The 20,522-nt window shown below is 39.8% G+C and overlaps 2 protein-coding genes across 6 annotated transcripts in view; both read right to left on the bottom strand.

Moving 5' to 3' along the window:
* LOC120740523 (pleckstrin homology domain-containing family G member 3) overlaps window positions 1–5,080 on the bottom strand; it is a 30,350-nt gene extending 25,270 nt beyond the window's left edge. For 2 of the 4 annotated variants that reach the window (XM_040042954.1, XM_040042951.1), the window contains exon 1: window positions 4,845–5,080. The gene's annotated coding sequence lies outside the window, so the exon portion shown is untranslated. The remainder of the gene's footprint in view (window positions 1–4,844) is intronic. The other 2 variants (XM_040042957.1, XM_040042953.1) reach the window with 1 other exon arrangement.
* A 4,942-nt stretch (window positions 5,081–10,022) lies between these two features.
* spint1a (serine peptidase inhibitor, Kunitz type 1 a) lies at window positions 10,023–19,902 on the bottom strand. 2 transcript variants are annotated; one of them, XM_040042214.1, is made up of 10 exons: window positions 18,915–19,902; window positions 18,290–18,447; window positions 18,003–18,144; window positions 15,447–15,614; window positions 14,222–14,263; window positions 13,622–13,750; window positions 13,459–13,509; window positions 13,168–13,338; window positions 11,677–11,739; window positions 10,023–11,475 (listed from the first exon to the last, which is right to left on the bottom strand). In XM_040042214.1, the coding sequence occupies exons 1-10, from the start codon at window positions 19,321–19,323 to the stop codon at window positions 11,291–11,293; spliced, it is 1,518 nt and encodes a 505-aa protein (XP_039898148.1). In that variant the 5' UTR covers window positions 19,324–19,902; the 3' UTR covers window positions 10,023–11,290. The 2 variants fall into 2 exon arrangements, with proteins under 2 accessions (XP_039898148.1, XP_039898147.1); XM_040042213.1 differs by having other exon boundaries at window positions 13,622–13,753; window positions 18,915–19,901.
* Window positions 19,903–20,522: the final 620 nt, after the last annotated feature.

The following is a 20,522-nucleotide window of genomic DNA, read 5'->3' on the forward strand; positions in this document are numbered from 1 at the left end:
ATTCCACTGGAGCATTTGCATATTTCACAGTTCAAACCATTTTATCAGGCACTGGTGTGGAGTCTCGGTTCATCCGCTGTATGGAAAAAGGAGATTTTAGCCACCTCGCCTTTCGTCTGATTGTCGACCTCTTGTAAACAGAACACATCAAATCAAAATAATCTTTTATTACAAATATAACTGTCTAGTGAGATTACAGGTTCTCCCTTGGTGGTAAATATTTGTCCTTTATCCCTTATGCCAGGCTGCTGTGTTCTTAATAATGAGCCATGTCCTTTCCAGAGCCACTGTGCTGCCAGTTTCTCACATCGCTGCCTCTCGGTCTCCTTACAGCAAATTAACACGGTGCATGAGAACTTGTCTCTCTGTGATTCCTGGTGAGCCTCCGGCCTTTTAAGCATCACATTCTTGGTCCAGCTAGATCAGAGGAATAGGAATTCTTCAGGGATTAGGATGGGCATTGTTCGTAGTTCATCTGCTGGCCACTGTGCAGAGTTGACAGCCAAGCCAGCCGAGGCCCAACAGAGCCCGCTGCCAGGAGGTTCACCAATTAAGATGTGCAGGAATGTAAAAAGAAAAGTCACTGAGCTCGATCTATTAAGATCACTGCCACATTGTGGGGTCCCTGCAACCACTGGCTGGCATAAAGTAAAGACTGTTTGGGACCCCCCCCCCCCAAAAAAAAGCCACAACAAAAAATTATGACACATAATTCTTATTATTATTTAAGAATCCCAGAATGAACTAGGACAAGTATGTAATGAGAAAAAAAATCCTCCTTTAAAAAGTTAAATGTAGGTTTTGTTTTACGTTTACTTAATTACCTAAAGATATCCTGTGCAGTGTTGCACCACTGGTAGCACTTTTACACAATGTCTTTTGCAATGGCAGGAAAACACAGATGCAAGAATGCATGCACACAGTACATGATAAAGACTAATGCATGGCTTTAAAATATCTCATTAATTTACACCATGTAGGTTCTGCAACAAAAGGTAAGAAAACTGTAGCTAGCAAGTACAGATGTAAATGCATTCTGAAATTAACAAGCAACACCAGTTTTTATTGTTAACATAAAATGATTAAAATGAATATTTAAATAAAACATTGTAAAAATACTTAATACAATTATTTTTAATATTCCTGAGATAAGAAAGTGACATCCAACCAACATATGAGTTCTATTGTGTTGCCTTGCACAACTGGAATCAAACGCTGCAAAAACTCAATAAATTTGACCTTTGACTAAGCTCGGCCAATTGATTTTCAAGTGCTGGGTTAATATACAAAAACGCAGTACTGATGCTGAGAAACATGCTTTGAACTTTTCCCCATTGACCAGTGAACTAATATATTAGTTCACTGGATTTTATAAAATCCTCTGATAATCCCACCTACTATGACCTCTGAGCTAACCTTGCCAAATGACCGGACCAAAACTATGTTAATCTGTCTTTTGTCAATCAGAGGCTAGACTGGGAATAATGGGCTCAAACCTCGATACAGTGCAGACGTCTGGGTCTTAAAAATGTCTTATCAAAGGCTGCTTGTAGCTGTAGAACAGTGGCTTGGGATTGTAAGTTTTAAGATGCCTAACAGGACACTGTAACTTAATCTTAGAACATCTGGACAGTATCATCAATTGTAACTCATTAACTTTTACCTACATTAGCTGACATATAGCAAATCCTTGTTTTCCTAGGGAGGGACAGTGGACAAATTTTGAGTCTTAACAAAAACATGAAACACACGCCCAACATTCATGCCAAACTGACCACCTGTGCTTGAACTAGTTGTCATTTCACACAAATGGAGAACATTTGGTTCCCACAGCTGATGACTGCCCTAACCGCAGCATGAACCTCCCATATGGGAATTTGCAACTTGCCCCTTAATTGAAGACAGATGCCACAAGAGCCAGGCTGACAGTTATTAAAAGAAAAACCTGCAATGGATCATTTCTTTAGACCAGCTGATAAACTGGTCTGAAGAAATGTTCCTCTAAACGGCAGGCTTTAACAGTGATCCGCATGATCGGCAGCAAGAACCCAAATTCCTTTCTTTAAGCGAAACAAACTGACATTTAAGGGGAACAGATGCTGGCAAACATGCAGTACTTGTGCAACTAAATAGGAAATGTCATCAGCGCGGTCTGAAAACACGCAGACAAATGTGTACCTTGAATCAACATCTCTGGTTTGATATGTTATAGGAAAGTCCCCAGGGGCTGATAGCGATCTATCTGGAGCTTTTTTTCATTCATGGATGTTATGTGGAAGTGAGACTGAAGAACATGTCTACAGAGGAAATCAGAGAAAAACAATACTTCTCCTCTTGGGGATATGTGCCACTTTCTCTGTCTCTCCAGGCATATACAAGGAAGATGACATCATACTGCCAACTATTTGATTGCATCTGCTTTTAAAACACTCCCCAAAGAAAGCTTCCATGCACAGGTTGTCCTACTCCCAAATGATGACGCACAAGTCGGACTCAGAATGAAAAAAAGGGACCTTAATTGGGCTTTTGTGAGACAATTAACAACACAAATTAATTTCCCATGGTGCAGAACAAGTTGATGGGAGGAGGAACTATAAATAGAGAATTCTTGCAGTACTTCTCTTTTGCATCACGGTGAACAAAACGTGTACCCAAACACGGGCCACGGGAAAGTGAAAATATGACAAGTTCCCCTCGGGATGTCTTTACTCAGTCACGGTGGGGTGGATTTTCTTTATTTCTTTATCATCAGGCAGGACGGATGTTTACGCTCAGAACGAATAAGAATCTGACCTGGAACGGCCCGGGATTCTATGAGGTAACCGAGACAGACTCTTTATTATTCCAGCATGGGTGCCATATTTATCTAGCACGACCTCTCTTACCCAGTCCATCCTTGTAGAAAATACCGCTTGAAAAATAGCCTTTATGTGAGTGCCCCCTTTCCCACATTATTTCTGCAGTTTGCCCCCTGACACACAGGCTTTAAGACTTTTAAGACCAGCTTTTCATTCACCGGAGAAAACAATACACCCCAATGGTCGCTGTTTGTCTCAATCAAATCCACAACCTTTACAAAAAGACGCTGCCCTAACCTTCCCCCAGCCTCTTACTTTTAACTCTGTTGCATTTGTGAGCGTGAGGCTTAAGTGAGGTGATAAGTGACCCATCTCAATGAACACCCACAGAGTTGTGCCCATATGGTCTGCATACAATTTAGCAAAAATAGCCTTTAATGGGAGAATAATTGTTTCCCAATGTGGTGGAAAAGGAGAATGAGCGAGTTTCACTTCCCCACCTGAGACCTATAACTGTAGAATGCATACCTGGCGTGCGAGGCTGGAAACGGCCATCTTAATGTGCAAATAACAAGTGAAGACTTCAAGTTCTGTAAAATTATAAACGGTAGACAACCACAGGGAAGGCAGTCCTCCATAATGTCCTGCAGTGTTTGGAAGGGAGAGGACCGGACTGAGGAGTAAAATTAGACAAGTCTTCAAATAGAACTGGAGTGTGCACGTTTAAAGGTACATTACACTTCTTTTGCAAGCCAAATGGTCCATTGGGCCTTCTTGAAGGCTTGTCAGTACTGCAACGACAACCTCCCTTGGGTGTCTAGAATACCAAATCTCTTGTGGCACTCAAGTCTCCCCTTTCAAGTAAACACAATGCTGTTAGTCTCTGTTTAAAGACAACTTTTAATTCTTGCAGTCTAATCTAAGCTGAAATTTAGAGGGAAAAAAGGAGCTAAGGCAATTCAGGACAATATAAAAAAAATGCTAAGAACAGCATCAAATGAGCAACGAATGGCTAAATAATAAAGACGGGGATTTCTGAGACTCTCAAAAGAAAGAATAAGGCCTCTATATAGATGAATCCAGCCTTGGATCTGCAGCTCTGGTAATTTTATCACAGCTGCAGCATACCGAGACTCTGGTAGAAGGATTTAGAGGCCAACTCTGAGATCCAAGACACACTTGGGCAGTTTCCTGTCTGGACCACCTTAAAGGGGGAGTGCTGTTCATCGCACTGAGGCAACATTTAAGTGGAATAAAGTTGCTTCGTTATTGTCTGAAAGGTCAAGTGAGGTCAAAGAGGCAGAAGATTGAACTTTTCAGCGGTAATTGATTGATTTTTGCCCCATTCTTATTCTTCAGCAGCTGGTGGGGACGAGTCATTAAACTACCATTTAAAACTTCCCTGTGTCTCTCTGGGGCGCTCATTAGAAGAAACAATTAGGATGGTTGGGGCCAAGTATGCGCTCTGTAGGGGTGGAAATTGGATGCGAGGAAAGAGGAAACGGCAAGTGATTCAGCTGCAGAGGGAGGACTAGTTTTTCCTCACAGGATAAGCGTTGTAAAGTGGAAAATGTCTGTAATGAGAAAAAAAAATACAGACTGTAGCAGCTGACCAAAGTTCATTGAACGGAGAGGGTTTTGCGTCAAAGACAAACAGAACTTATCTGACTGAAACTCGTGCCCACCTCAGGTCCTGTGAAATTATATTAAACAGAAACTGCAATTCATGTAAAGTTAGAGACGAAGAGGTTCTTGATAAGAAACGCGTTATGAGTATACAACCAACTCCACAGCTCATCTCTGTCATAATATACACGGAGAGCAGATTGGCATGCAGATGTTTTGTAACGCTCTGGCGGTTTCGGTCATTTGTCTTTACTGAAACTGAGTATTTGTCAGCTCGAGGCGTGCTTCACAAAGACAATTACTTTATTATTTTACCCTCTGCAACCACCGAACAATAAAATAAACCACGCAGTGTGTCTTTCCAAAGCTAACGTTAAGTTAGCTAAGATTTGGTGAAGTTATCAAAAGTAGCCCACGTACCGAATTCGCCAACTTCTCTCCTTCCAGCGACTACAATCCTCAGTAAACCCCTTTTTCTTCTGTGGTTTCTGGCTGAAAATATCAGGTTAATCCGTTAGTTTAGTCTCTTCACATGGTACATGCAGCTCAGACACACACATCCCAACTGCAGGTTATCAGCTCGTACTGCGTCCGAGAACTAAACGGCTGCATCTTTGAAGAACTGCAAAGAACTGATGGCGCTTTCAATGTCTATCGGAAATAGCGCTTATGGGTCCATGCCACCCCACTAATTGTAAGTCAGCATGGCTTAGGATGCTGATTGCATTACACCCCCTGCTATTTTACCTTTAAACAGGATTAACAGTGTATGTCGCAGAATAACTGCTGTTTTTATGGGGTGTAGTTTACTTCGTTGTTTTAATTCACAATTGTAACTCACTAACAACAATCAAAACAGACGTAGCAGAATAGCTCAAAGTGAAAAAAATTGCTTATATATAAGTCCGTCTCTCGAGTATTCAACAACAAACAAGACAGGCGTGCCTCCAGAATATTTTCATTGTGGTGGTTATGTGGAGGTCACATATCTATATTATTGCTAATATATATTGTAATATATCTATATCACTAAAGCACTTCTGGATGGATGCAAACTGCATTTCGTTGCCCTGTACCTGTGCATGTGCAATGACAATAAAGTTGAATTCTATTCTATTCTATTCTATTCTAAAAATATTGCGGCGGCACATCAAACACAGAATTTCCAGTTTTATTATGCTGTTGTCAAATATCCGTTACTTGAAATATATGACAAACAAGAATGAAAGAAAAATAATTATATGCCTAGTTAATTTCCTAATATTAAAGTTAAAGTTGATATCACTGAAAATAATTATAATTATTAAAATTATTATCAACATAGGACAGTCTTGGCAGACAACCCCCACCCACCCACACACACGCACACACCCACCACCACCACCAGTGGGCCCCCCGACGGTGGCGCCCCTGAAACAAGGAGCGCATGAAGAGTACATACCCAGAAGACGTAATATTTACGAGGGGGACGCGAACGCAGCACAGGAACGCCTGTTTTTGACATGCTGTAATGCTTGGTGGGTGTCAGATGTGTTCCCACATGAAGACATCCGGACTACATAGTATATATGTTTCTTTAAACAAAATGTTGGGTCCTTTAACAATAAATAAACAAATAAATATATAAAATCATCTTTACTCCCACCCACGGAATATGTATGCAAAGCAAAAGCTTGAGAAAGACATTGTAGCCTACCCCCGCCAATAACTTTTACGAGGGTCAGGTCATCTGAAATGGGGACTTCACAAAAGATGGTGTCAGTGAGTGTATTGGGTGGGTGCTAATTTATGTGCGCTATTGCTTTGCGCGACCCCCTCTCTCCTGTCCTCCTGAAAATAATGTCACCATCACCGCAGAAGGCTGGAGACAGCATGCTTTCCACTTTACAGAAGGAGTCAACACGATGGGAAAAGTCAGCTTTTACTGTCCCACACACCTTAATTAACTCAATGAACTTGACATACTCCCACCCATCTACAAAACGTGGCTGAAATTGGTTGAATTGGTGATTTTAAAGTTAAAAATTAGAAAGGCCAATATCGCCATCTGCTGGGAGCTTGTTATAAATCATTGCATCGGCTTCTAACAGTGACCAGATAACTACAAACTACCTATGGGGCAGTGAAAACTGAATGTGTGTCATTTGTCATTTACCATTCACTCACTCTCTCTCTCTCTCACACACACACACACACACACACACATACAAGGAGTATAAAAGGAAGATGAAGATTGTTTTAATTATCTCGTTTAATGGCATGTTAATAGTCTTGCAAATAAGTGATTTCAGTATTTCAGACAGAGCAGGTGCTGCTCTGTCTGGTAATTATAGCATGTTTCATTAAGGATGCATCCAAAGATGGTAGAATTTTAAACATTTTTAGCCAAATGACAGGCACATAAATTAGTCCTTTCTTTATATTTTGTTCCAAGAAGTCAGACTTTCACTTATTTTTTAAAGTTCTTTTGAACAATAGTTCTCCAAGCTTTCTGATGGGCTTTCAAAGTTTTTCTTTGGATGCATCCAGCAACGTACACAGCACTAGTGATGGGATTCTGGCTCTTTCTAGAAAACCGGCTCTTTTGGCTCAGCTCACTAAAAAGAGATGGTGGAAATGGTTCCAGATTTTGCTTCTTTTCTTGGTGTTACTCATTTTCTTTGCTATACCTTTCTACAGGGAGTGCAGAATTATTAGGCAAGTTGTATTTTTGAGGAATAATTTTATTATTGAACAACAACCATGTTCTCAATGAACCCAAAAAACTCATTAATATCAAAGCTGAATGTTTGTAGTAGTAGTAGTTTTTAGTTTTAGCTATTTTAGGGGGATATCTGTGTGTGCAGGTGACTATTACTGTGCATAATTATTAGGCAACTTAACAAAAAACAAATATATACCCATTTCAATTATTTATTTTTACCAGTGACACCAATATAACATCTCCACATTCACAAATATACATTTCTGACATTCAAAAACAAAACAAAAACAAATCAGCGACCAATATAGCCACCTTTCTTTGCAAGGACACTCAAAAGCCTGCCATCCATGGATTCTGTCAGTGTTTTGATCTGTTCACCATCAACATTGCGTGCAGCAGCAACCACAGCCTCCCAGACACTGTTCAGAGAGGTGTACTGTTTTCCCTCCTTGTAAATCTCACATTTGATGATGGACCACAGGTTCTCAATGGGGTTCAGATCAGGTGAACAAGGAGGCCATGTCATTAGTTTTTCTTCTTTTATACCCTTTCTTGCCAGCCACGCTGTGGAGTACTTGGACGCGTGTGATGGAGCATTGTCCTGCATGAAAACATGTTTTTCTTGAAGGATGCAGACTTCTACCACTGCTTGAAGAAGGTGTCTTCCAGAAACTGGCAGTAGGACTGGGAGTTGAGCTTGACTCCATCCTCAACCCGAAAAGGCCCCACAAGCTCATCTTTGATGATACCAGCCCAAACCAGTACTCCACCTCCACCTTGCTGGCGTCTAGAGTCGGACTGGAGCTCTCTGCCCTTTACCAATCCAGCCACGGGCCCATCAAGACTCACTCTCATTTCATCAGTCCATAAAACCTTAGAAAAACCAGTCTTGAGATATTTCTTGGCCCAGTCTTGACGTTTCAGCTTGTGCGTCTTGTTCAGTGGTGGTCGTCTTTCAGCCTTTCTTACCTTGGCCATGTCTCTGAGTATTGCACACCTTGTGCTTTTGGGCACTCCAGTGATGTTGCAGCTCTGAAATATGGCCAAACTGGTGGCAAGTGGCATCTTGGCAGCTGCACGCTTGACTTTTCTCAGTTCATGGGCAGTTATTTTGTGCCTTGGTTTTTCCACACGCTTCTTGCGACCCTGTTGACTATTTTGAATGAAACGCTTGATTGTTCGATGATCACGCTTCAGAAGCTTTGCAATTTTGAGACTGCTGCATCCCTCTGCAAGATATCTCACTATTTTTGACTTTTCTGAGCCTGTCAAGTCCTTCTTTTGACCCATTTTGCCAAAGGAAAGGACGTTGCCTAATAATTATGCACACCTGATATAGGGTGTTGATGTCATTAGACCACACCCCTTCTCATTACAGAGATGCACATCACCTAATATGCTTAATTGGTAGTAGGCTTTCGAGCCTATACAGCTTGGAGTAAGACAACATGCATGAAGAGGATGATGTGGACAAAATACTCATTTGCCTAATAATTCTGCACTCCCTGTAATGTGACGATGTTGTCGCTTGTTGTTGCCCCTGGCTCTCTTTCTCGCTCCCTCCTGCTCTGTTCCTGTGCTACTGATGGTGCCTGAGAGATGCATCCAGCACTTCAGTTGACCCAGTCTCCATTTCAGCCAGTGGTGTTGCAGTTCACGCTGTGTTGAATAATACAGTTGGGCATACCAAATATTCACTTTCAAACGTGTTAGAATTGTACAAACTCTGTTTTTCCCTTAGTTACTTACTATATTTCCATGTATGGATATTTCAACAAATTGCTGCATCCATTTCCCATTTCCCTAGGGAAATATCACAAAATGAGGGGTGGTTTAAAACCTTTGCACAGCAACGTACCGTACTGTGCAAAACTGAAAATAATATTCTCACTTAATTTGCTTTGTGATGGTTTTGATCCTATTCACAGAAATTTGCAGAGCCTGTGACTTTATGGTGAGTTACAAGTTTCCCTGTTGGGCAATAAAAGCCTTATTTTTATAAAAATGCTCTGCAGTCCTTCATAAAGACAGACAACTGGTCACCCTAGTCAGTATATAAATTACCTATGATGCGTTGTTTAAAAACAGTATAATACAAATTTGCCGGTGTAAGAGATTTTAACATTTTACTTGAAATAAACTGACATGATCACTTAGATCTCATTGCTCTCACCTCACAGGTTTCAGCACTTCTTCTTTCAACTAGCAGATCACCTAGAAGCCAGCAGAGGTCAGCAGAAAGATAAACCACCTCCACTTTGCATAGCCTTATGTGCTAACCCTATATCTGAACACAAAATTAGGTTATCAGGACCTAAAATTTTATATCTTGTAAATAAATGACAATAATCATATTAATATGACTTCCTATCCAGAACTTTACAAGCGTATCTGTGTGCTGTGAATACTCATTTACATGTTTTTATTTTTGGTTTGTTATTTTTAATAAATTAGCAAGAATTTCTAGCATTTTTTCCTTTCCATTTTGGTGTGTTGTGCATTGAAGAGGTGAAAAATGAATAGAATCCATTTTGGAATGACGTTGGTAAAATGTTGAACCCATGTCATTAGTTTCCCGATGTGCCATTATATCACATTTTATGTTGTTAAAGTGTGGAGAAAGTGTTGCATCATGCCAGTGAATTTGACAGGATGTGGTTCATTTTCTGAAACTGCTTAAACAGACGTTAGCCGAAGTGGTTTGACTCATTTCAGCCTCAATCATTGCTAATGTGAGCCAAGTCGTGCAAAGTATAGACCAGACAAGTAACCAAACACAACAAAAATACATTTGCACCTAAACCCAAAACAGCAAAAGCACATTTAATGCTCTTCAAAATGTCTACAGTCTAGGCTACATTGTGATATTACTGTACAGATTTCAACAACTCAGGTACTTTTATAAGGTTTATAAACTGTATTACCTGTGACTTTTAACCACCTGAAGGTAACGTGAGACAAAAACTTATTTAACAATAACTCCACACACAGTCACCAGGAAGTGTGTCATGGTCTCCAAGGGTGTCTTAGAAAGCTAGTGTGTATTACCACAAACACATACCTGAAGATACACACGCAGAGCCCAGATAAGCAACATGGTAAATGTATAAAAACCAATAAAAGATCTAATCATAAAGTATATTAAAAAAAAATCAAAAATCTAATTTATTAATCATCCCAGCTGCACATGCACAGACAGGCAGCAGCGTCAGAAGTCTAAAATACTCATTTCACTAACAAAAAAAACAAATCGAAGCGTGCGGCACATTACACAAGACAGTGTTGCAAGAGCTGACTAAACGAAAACTGAAACGTGTTCAAACGAGACAGCCGATGTGTTTTGCATGACAAAGATTTCTCAAATAAAAGTGAGTTAATATTTTTATTAAGGAAGAACATCACGATCCAGCAAATATGTACATTTTATGCTAAATAATTAACTGCAAGTGTATTTTTTAAAGTGTGAATAAGGAATTGATAATATATGATGCTTGTTCTAAAAACAAATATTTAAAAATGATCAACCAAGAAACTTCAGGGTAAAGCGTTACCTTCTGAAATTCTAAGAATATTTATAGCATTAACTATTCATATGAAATCCATGGGAGTATGTAACAATAGTTTGTAAAACACAATACAAAGAAAATTGGACAGAGTAAAGAAGGCGGCATTAAAGCAACCGCAGTGGCAGTTATGCAATGTCAGTGGCGTTAAAACATCACTGACATTACATAACCGCAAAATTTCCCAGATTTCAGTTGTAAAAAAAACAAAACAAAATCAAGAACATTACTTTGTAGAAAGAGGCCAGTTTGGGCCTGATAAGAATGTAGACTTTAGTAATTTAACTGTCCACACGGAGCTATAACATAATTTAATGCAACGATGAACATGTAGAGAACCTTTTTTGGGGGGTGGGTATGGTTAAAATTGATCATGTCCTGTGGAAATCTACTTTCAAAGAATTAAAAGTACTTTCCTATCAGCCTGCACAAACTGCTATCCAACAACTCAAAAAAAAAATCAAATAAAAAAAATCAAATGAAACCTCACATTTCATCACTGATGACGTCCAAGACATCCTTGGCTGTACATTACCTTTAAAAACATACATCTCCAACTTGCAACCTTAACCAAACACCAGCCTTTCTTTTCTCATCGATCAGATGGGTTTGGTGGTGCTATTGTAGACCAGAGCGTCTCTGCTCGGCTCCATCGTGGTGTACGTTGCATTACTGGCAGGCAGACGACGGTGCTGGGACTTCCTTCCCTTTAGGAAGTGGTACACCAGGATGGCTAGAACGATGACAATAGCCACACCCAACACGATAGCTAACGCTAAAATGGCTGTTAAAATGAATTAAAATAAGCATTACAATTACAGACAATTACAGCATTACATTTTTGGTCATATAAGATCTGAGCTTGAAAAGAGGGTGAAGAGTAATGCTCTTGATGTAAAAGTGGTAGGATGGGTATTTAAACCTCAGCTGGCAAGAAATTATTTTCCTTTGGTACAGGCATAAATAAAAATAAAGGGTAATATACCTGTTTGGCTGTCACTCTCACTGGTTTCGCTCTCTTGTCTTTCTCTTAAATATACATCATTTTCTGAAAAACAAAAAGCGGTATGTCATTAAAAAAAAAAAAAGTTCCTTTAATATTAAAAACAATCTTTTAGAGGAAAGAGCAGGTGTAAAACCACTGCTGAAGTTGGAAATTGTTGGTAAACTCTTGAAATTGTAACACAAGTTAGTAAAGGAGGTCTGAAGTGTGGAGCATATAGATCCAAACCTATTTATAATACCCCAAATGCCACATAAACACTAACAAATAGCTATCAATTTCAATCAATAATTCATTCATTTAAACCAGGGATGTCAGTCATTTTCAATCGTGGGCCACATACAGCCCACTTTGATCTCAGTGGGCTAGACCTGACCAGCGAAACTATGTGAAATTACAGGTAAAGTTCTGATATTTTATTGCCCTGATTGTCTTGTAATTAAAAAATATATATAGTTTTCTGTAAACTTGTTCACATAAAATGTCATTTTTATTTTACTGTGAAATCGCTGTAAAAACAAACAAAAACCCACCCCAGGGGTGTCGTTACAGGGCCAATTTTGGCCCCCGGACCATATGCTTGACACCACTGATCTAAACAGTAAAACCAAGCAACCTGTTACTCTTTAGCATGAAGCAATGATGGAAATAACTTAATATTAACTTGCAGATTTCCTTTGGCCAAACACTTTGACAGTATAGACAGAATGAATTACATTTTACTGCTTCTCTGTATGTTAGCATCTTTTTACTAATCTGACAACGAGCTAATATTTGTGTATTTGCGACTCGGCTATAATTCATACGGTTCATGAGTCTCATTCAGCCGTATTCAAATTATGTGCAATAATGCATGGCCCAAGGTTTCAGTATCGGTTATCATCACCTCCAGCAATAAATGCATAAACATTTTTTGGACCATATGGTAACGCCAGTTTGTCATTATACAAACAGTTCCATATTTACAGACCCAACAATCATGTAGCAGAGTTGGCATTTAGTTGTTTTCACCTGAAACAATATTTAGTTGGCCTTTTTCCTCACCAAATGATCACTAGCTAGTTGTTGGCACCAGCTGGGCAATAATATACAGGAAGTTTATCAGGGCTTTTTATGGTCCACAAATGGCTCAACGGTGAGATAAAAGATAACGCGAGGTCCACTGTGGAGCTGGCTTCTATCTTTTGTGGGTTCGTGGTAGAATTTATTTGATAAAGAAGCTAAACCTACTGGAAAATAATTCATTTACAGTTCACCTTGTTTACAGTTCATTGTGAGAGCTGAACTGCTCCATCAGAACAGGTGTGAAATGTCACATGGGCACCTCTAACAAAGGCGCCCAAACTAAACCCGAGGAAAACAAAGAACCATTTAAAGTCATGTAGCATAAAAATGGAATGAATAGGAAATTGTACTATCATATATGAAGTCTGGGATTATGTGTACTATAAATATATAAAAATAAAACCCTACCTGTGACACCACGGCAATAGTCTTGACAGGCCTCCTCATTCTCAAACTTGTTATCATTTCCTCCGCAGCCACCGTAGTTGAAGCGCAAACACTTCCGTTCGATGGGTTGGTAGTACCACTTAGTCATACTGTCCCTGCAGTCTCCTGGGTCGGGAGTTTCTGTGCAGTGTGCTGTGAATTTCAATAAACCACCACTAAGGTTACATAGATAATAACAGCCTGTGCTACATTTAGAAATAGCTAATTATATAACAAATAAACTCTAGAGAATGGCTTAGAAGCTCCAATCACCTTTTTTTTCATTGACTGGAATCTGCCGCAGAATCTCAAAGTTGTTTTTCACTGACGACCACACAGGAGACAACACCAGTTAGCATGACTTTCAAGAAACATTTTATCAGAGTGCTATCAAAGCCCCATTTGTCATCCCACAAGCCCGTTAGTTATTGCTCACACTCGTCGCAGTTCTGCTCATCAGAGCCGTCGGTACACTGTGGTGTTGAGTCACACTCAAGTGCAGGATCCAAACAGCAACCATTAGCACAGATGAATTGTGTCGCATTACACGGAGCACCACATTTTTCTGCTGTGACACACAAACATAAGGGAAAGTGTCATTTGTACTGCTCTATGGCCTCGATAGATATTTGCCCTAGATAACTAATTATATCCAATAGCTAATGAACCATCAGACAACTATCACCTAGAGTTGTGGTGAACTTAGCAGTCAGGCCATAAATTTACATAGTTTTGGTTGTGAGAACAGGTTTTTGTCAAATGGCCAGAAACACAGCTTCAAGGGAATTCTGATGGTGCTTCGTAATTGTGTAAATATGAAACTATGTGTCAGTACAAATACATTTGTAAAAGTAAATAAATCACTTTTACATGTTAGCCAGTCCCTCATTAGGAACCATTCAGTTTGGCATCAGAGACTGTGAGAGCAACACTGAGGTGACCAAGAAAAACATACAGAGTAGAAAAAGTAGACATGCATTTCCAGTTGTGCACATGAGGCTTCTAGTCTTTTGTTCCGTGACCATCATTTACCTACCTTGATTTTTATGAATTGGTAAACCTCTACCAGATCCTTTTACTGAAAGAAATAAAACAAAAGGAGATTATGATTAAATGAAAATGATTTGTTAATTTTTTTTTTTTTTACCAGGGAGTAAGCTACAGAAAGATGTTAGTATCAAGATTTTCCTCAAATAAAAAGGGGTTTGATAATATTAAGGAGAAGAAATGTTCATTTCTTTTAATTACAAACTATCAGTGAAGCCATAAAAAAAGAAGTAAAATCTTAAAAACAATTATTACAGTGGAATTGAAACAAAAGTACAGTTAATTCCCATCTTAAATTTGAGTAGATTTAAATCCAGACTGAAACAACTGTATCTGAGAATCTTGGAAAATTACACCGAGCTTTTAGATCAGGTCACTGACGTGTCCTGACGGTGACATTTCACCTCTTCAGGCAGAAAGACGACAACTTTCAGCAATAGTCTGCTATCTCAGAATCACTCAACAGAGAGGCTGAGGAGGTATTTTGTCCCTTGGGCGATCAGACAGTATAACACCTGGGGGGATGTTTTCAATTTTTCAAAATAATCAATTAATATATTTTGTATTGTATTACTACTACTACTATGTTTTCTGTTAATGCACCTGAGGAGACATTTACACCTACTCTGGAGAGCAGTCTTGATTTGTTGTGCAGAGATAAGTGTACATTTTCTTTACCATACTAAGGACTTTGCACTTATCCATTAGAATCGTGTTCACCGGCATTTTTTGGAACAAGCCTTGATATTGGCTTTGAAGTCTCTACTTGATTTTTCCTTTATTTAAAAAATAATAATAATAATTCATCTTCACTTGCAGGCTCACGTGATTACCTCTCACAGCAGGAGCTATTTGGAGAATGAAACAAAGCCAAAGTCTCACAGCTCTGGGCTCTGTGTGCTCAAAGGGCTGAATCTCTGACACAGTTCTGTCTGTGCTGATGTAACTACTCAAACGAAAGCTTAGACCTGAACCTGACACTTAGTGGCAAAAACACTTGTTTTAAATTGAAGGGAATGCTCTAAAACAGGGCTTGAAAATGTAAAAGATGTATACCAGGGCAAGCAGTTACAGTTTGTTCTATATATATATATCCTCTTATAATCTGTAATGTAAACCCCTTCAGTGAATTGACACACACACATATTAATGATCTGTCAGTCATTTAAATGAAAAACAACAAACAGAAGAATAAAAGCATTGATCACAGGTACCTGAACCGTGGCAGGCCTTAACGCACTCGCCCTCAGTGAGATAGTTGTTGAGATTCTCCCTACAGCCCCCAAATAAGAACTCCTCACACTTTTCTTCGGCGCCATTGTAATGCCACCGAGGGAAAGAGCCGCGACACGGTCCAGCCTTCTTCGGAGCCATACAGTGGTCTGATGGGACACAAAATAAAAAGGATTACCTTTGAATCACAGCTAACTTACTCCACCACACATTAAATTTCACTAGTAACTTCACAGCCTGTATGTGTTCACTTGAAAATATGAAACCTGTCAACAGCTTATCAAAAGGCCATTTCTTTGTGACTTTAAGAGGAAACAAATTATGCTTTTTCTTATTTTCAGTAATATAAATGCTGCTAAGATCCTATTAAACACGGCCAGAGTTTCAAGCTATGAGCTCAGCGTGTGTGCAAGAAACCCCTGTGAGGCAAAAGGATTCAGGTTGTTCTAAACGCTCACTCTTCCCTCATGTATGTTTTATCACTCGGCTCTGGGTACGAGGACAGAAACCTCACACACCTGCTGTTCAAATATTATCTGTGTCAGGGGCAGCCAATTAAAGAAAGTTGGCTTAAAGGGCAATTAGCACCTTTCCCTTTAAGACCAAGCACTCGTGCTGATAAGTCAAACAGTGGATGAATCAAGATACTGCGCCAAGGCCCTGTGTTAAGATAAATAAGGATAATATGGGAATTTAATTCATCAAAATGACTCTAAAAGAGTCCAACTTGAAAAGTAGCTGAAAAGAAATCGTAAAACAGATCCCCATTAACAAATATAAAATGATACACTATTAGTCAATGCTTTAAATGTTAATCAGATGACTTTCTGAAGCAAATTAACAATATGACACTTGCTTTAAGTCCATAATCCAATCTGATCAATCGTATGAGACAGCTGTCCTGTCTCATACGCGATACTTTATTTGATGAGATTTTCTTTGACGTGTGCTTCCTTGTTGTCTTGAGAGCAGACAGATAATTACTTATGAAACTGCCGTCCAGACAGAAAGAGGGAGCAGAAAAAAGAAGTGGAGAACAAAAGAGCTACAGATCATGCGAATGTGGTTAATGACACAAAAGATCATACAGATTCTTTTTACACTGGAAAAGGAAACGTAGCATTTGGAAGTATAAGCTGTACTTTAATTAGTAAGTTCTCGTATTATTTCTTCATTCATGAATGGCAAGAATTGTCATGCAAGAGTCGCGGCACTGACACAAAGGCAAGTCTCAGCAACAATCACACATATTCCACAGAAAGCATTCCTGAACATTATTCAGCACTAAACCTGTTAATGGGTAACTGAACCAACTGCATGGTTAGAAATCTTTTCCTGTCCTTCACTATATAATCAACCAGCAGATGCAGAACTAAGCAAAAGACAACCCCCTATAGCGCACACGTAATTTTAATTTTTTAAAAACAACAGATTTTAAATGACTTAATTAGTACGGACACTGACATTTACGGACACTGACTTTTTGTTTGTGCCGCCTAAGCAGAAACCAGACTGACAGGTTCTGCTGAGTTGGGGGAGGAGTGATGGTATCGGGGGAACAGTAAAAACCACACCGATTGAGATTGCTCACTTCTGTTTTCTCCAGAGAGCGTCATGTCGCCTTACTGTGGTATTTTACAACAGAAGCGACCTGGATACTACTTCCCCTCACACAAAAGGAGAATATTAAACCAGTCGCTTGTGCTCCAAAGTTCATTTTCCTGCTACCAGCCCTCCTTCCCCAGAGTCTTAGAATTGGGTGTAATCCCTTTAAAACACAAGCTTTTATCCCTCCGTGTTCATGTTGTCATGTCACTCTGTCCACAGGAATGATTCTAGCATGTTGTGACATGTCTGCCAACATGGAAGGACTTCAAGGAGCAACTGAAAACAAGCTGCTTGGAAATGTTTAATATTCCAGGGTCAGGGTGATGCAACAGAAAATTAATTAATCAAAATAAATAATCCATATATTTACAAAACTATTTTTTGGGGGGAAATATCTGAATTAGGACGTCTTGACCCCATTAAAGAAAATGTCAACAAATACGATACGGAGGAAAACATGACTCATTACAACTGAAACTGAACCATAGCTCCTGCCAGTCTATCAAGTAATGAAACATATCGGCCAACTCCAAGCTGAGATGTAATTTCCAGCTTCGGACTGGCAGCGTGGTATTTATGTCATGAAGACTTTGATCTACAGGGTAAGGTTCTCTCTCCATTTAAAACTTAAAAACAGATACATGGACTGACTCTTAGATATCACTTTTCTGCTTCAGCATTCAAAGTGCTTTATACAGCAGCCTCAGTAACAGAAATAAGCACCTTTGTTCTACACCTAACCCTTCTATCTAACATTCCAACTGTGATCGTGCCAGAGGATACTTTGGCATACAGACTGGAGAAGTCAGGGATAGAACCACCAATCCTTCAAATAGTAGATTCCTTGCTCCACCTCGTGAGCCACAGCCACCACATAATTTAAATCCCAGTATGTTCAAACAGCATCTTTTTTCAGACTAGATACTCACGCTCAGACTGCTCAGGAGTGAGGACGAGGACCTTAACATCGGTTGAATCCGACTGGCCGATAGTATCCGTAACAGTCAGCTGGAACCTGTATTTCCCAGATGTCAGGTTGGAAACAATCATTTGGTCTTTAAATTGGATGTCCTGTAGGGCATATAAAGACAGTGTCTCACGTTTTTTTTTAGTGAAACAGCAGGTGGAATCAATACAGTTATAGCAGATATTCCTATAAATAAATGCCATCGTCTTAAAATAATGGTGGTAAACTCAGGTTTGTCACTCTCCTCACCTCATAGACAGCATATAGATATTCAGTGAGCATTTTCCACTTGTAGGACACAATCTCTTTGTCATCTCTGCTTTTCATACCATTCAATACAAGCCTTTCATGAGGCTGGATCACCTGGCCCGGACCTCCATCGGCCACAGGACGACGGTCATCAGTATCTAGAGCGAAACCGTGAGATTAGTGGGAATCACATTTTGACCAGTTTTAACAGAAAATGTAAAAGAAATAAGCAACAAAACAAAAACAGTACAAGCAACTAAACAAGCTGAAGAGAGATGAACATGCTAACCCTTCCAGGCATGTAGGAACACGCAAAACTGAAGATTACTGCCATAGATATGAAGAACAAGATATGCTTGTTATCATTAAACAAAACAAAAAAAGGGTGAATCAAAACTAGTGGATTTAATTATCGGAGTGTACTAACAAATTTGGCAAATTCATGACCTTTAAGCATTTAAACAGGACACCCTCATAATGTCTGTTGTGAAGTTGGGTTCCTTAGAAAAAAAGAAATGTCACTACTGGATGTTCCCACAGTTATAGTCCGTATGCATGTCAGATATTCACAAAGGCATAACTAACAACACTATGACAAATATTCTTTTGTGAGTTTTGGCCTTACCTGGGTCGGGGTGATTAACATGATACCTGCTAAAAATGTTCTTGTGGATATAACTGTCGTATCCTTTCTTCCCAACAAAGTGGCAAACGTATTTCTGTTTGTACAGGCAATCAAAGAGAAAGCAGGAGCTGATCGTGCCTCCCTCCTCTCCCTCCTCCATGAAGGCGACATTGCACCTGGAATCTTTGCAGCAGGCTTGCACGCAGTCCTTGTGTCGATACAGTTTCGGCGACGAAATAAACGTCGCTCCGTCTTTCACAGATCCGTCGGCATCGAGCACAAAGTCATCCCGACCTTTCTCGAATTGGGCCAAGCATTCCTCACCAACCTGCTGACCAGCGGTGGTTACAACAAGTAACACGAGCAGCAGCGCACACGCACCCGATCGTCCTTTAATTAATGAATACATTATTTTAAAATAAGAGTCCCACAATGGCAAATTGACGCAAATAAAATCCAGAAGTGAAAGTGAAATCGGTTCAATATATATATATATAAACAGCCACAGTTGGGAAAACTTATAACCAAAAACAACCTAAAAAGAGAGACCAGTTTAGGCCTCAAAGCTAAACAACACTTCTCCTCCTCGGCAGTCGACTCTGATTAAACTCTCGAGAAACTAACAACTTCCTGATATTCCACAAGACGTAGCTACCACACTGATCTGACGCTTTACGAGACTGAAACTCAGAAGAGATTAACCTGTTTGATGTCGGCAAAAACCACGGAGTCAACGACATAGCCCAGGTGACTCACCTGAGATACAGGAAGTGAAATTCCACTCTTGAGCCGCGCCACTCCCTTCTCTCTCCTAACAAAACAGGGACAGAGGACCGAGCGTGTGAGTGTAAAGCAGCACTGTAAACACCCGGGCGACACTCCAGTCAATCATTCGGTCCTCAACCTTTAGGGTTGATTTCAAGTTACATTAGTAGATAATATCTAATAAAATAATATCAGTCAGCAATAAAACAACTAAACAAAACACACGTATTTATTTTAACGCTATACAAACGGCTGTTTTATTTTTAAAAATGAATTAGTAAATGAGATAAATCTAAAAATACGTCAGATAAACCAGTCGTGGGCAACAAGAGAAAATACACATATTAAAATCAATGAATATAGAAAAAATACTATTAAATCTTCTTTCATAGTAATCAGAAATGTAAAGCGAAAACCAACAATAAGGTCTTGAGAACTCTGCGTGCCACCAGTTTTAACGTGCATGCGCACTGAAGTCTCTCGATCTGCATTGAGGGGATTAACGCTATCAATCTATCTATCTGTATATATATAAAAACACCCAGCACGCCCCTGCGGGCGGTTTATCCTTCAAGCTCGGGTCCTCTACCAGAGGCCTGGGAGCTTGAGGGTCCTGCGCAGTAGCTGTTCCCAGGACTGCGCTCTTCTGGACAGAGATCTCCGATGTTATTCCCGGGATCTGCTGGAGCCACTCGCCTAGCTTGGGAGTCACCGCACCTAGTGCTCCGATTACCACGGGGACCACCGTTACCTTCACCCTCCACATCCTCTCGAGCTCTTCTCTGAGCCCTTGGTATTTCTCCAGCTTCTCGTGTTCCTTCTTCCTGATATTGCTGTCATTCG

The sequence above is a fragment of the Simochromis diagramma genome, unplaced genomic scaffold (assembly GCF_900408965.1).
Source record: "Simochromis diagramma unplaced genomic scaffold, fSimDia1.1 OVJJ01000304.1, whole genome shotgun sequence".
NCBI lineage: Eukaryota > Metazoa > Chordata > Actinopteri > Cichliformes > Cichlidae > Simochromis > Simochromis diagramma.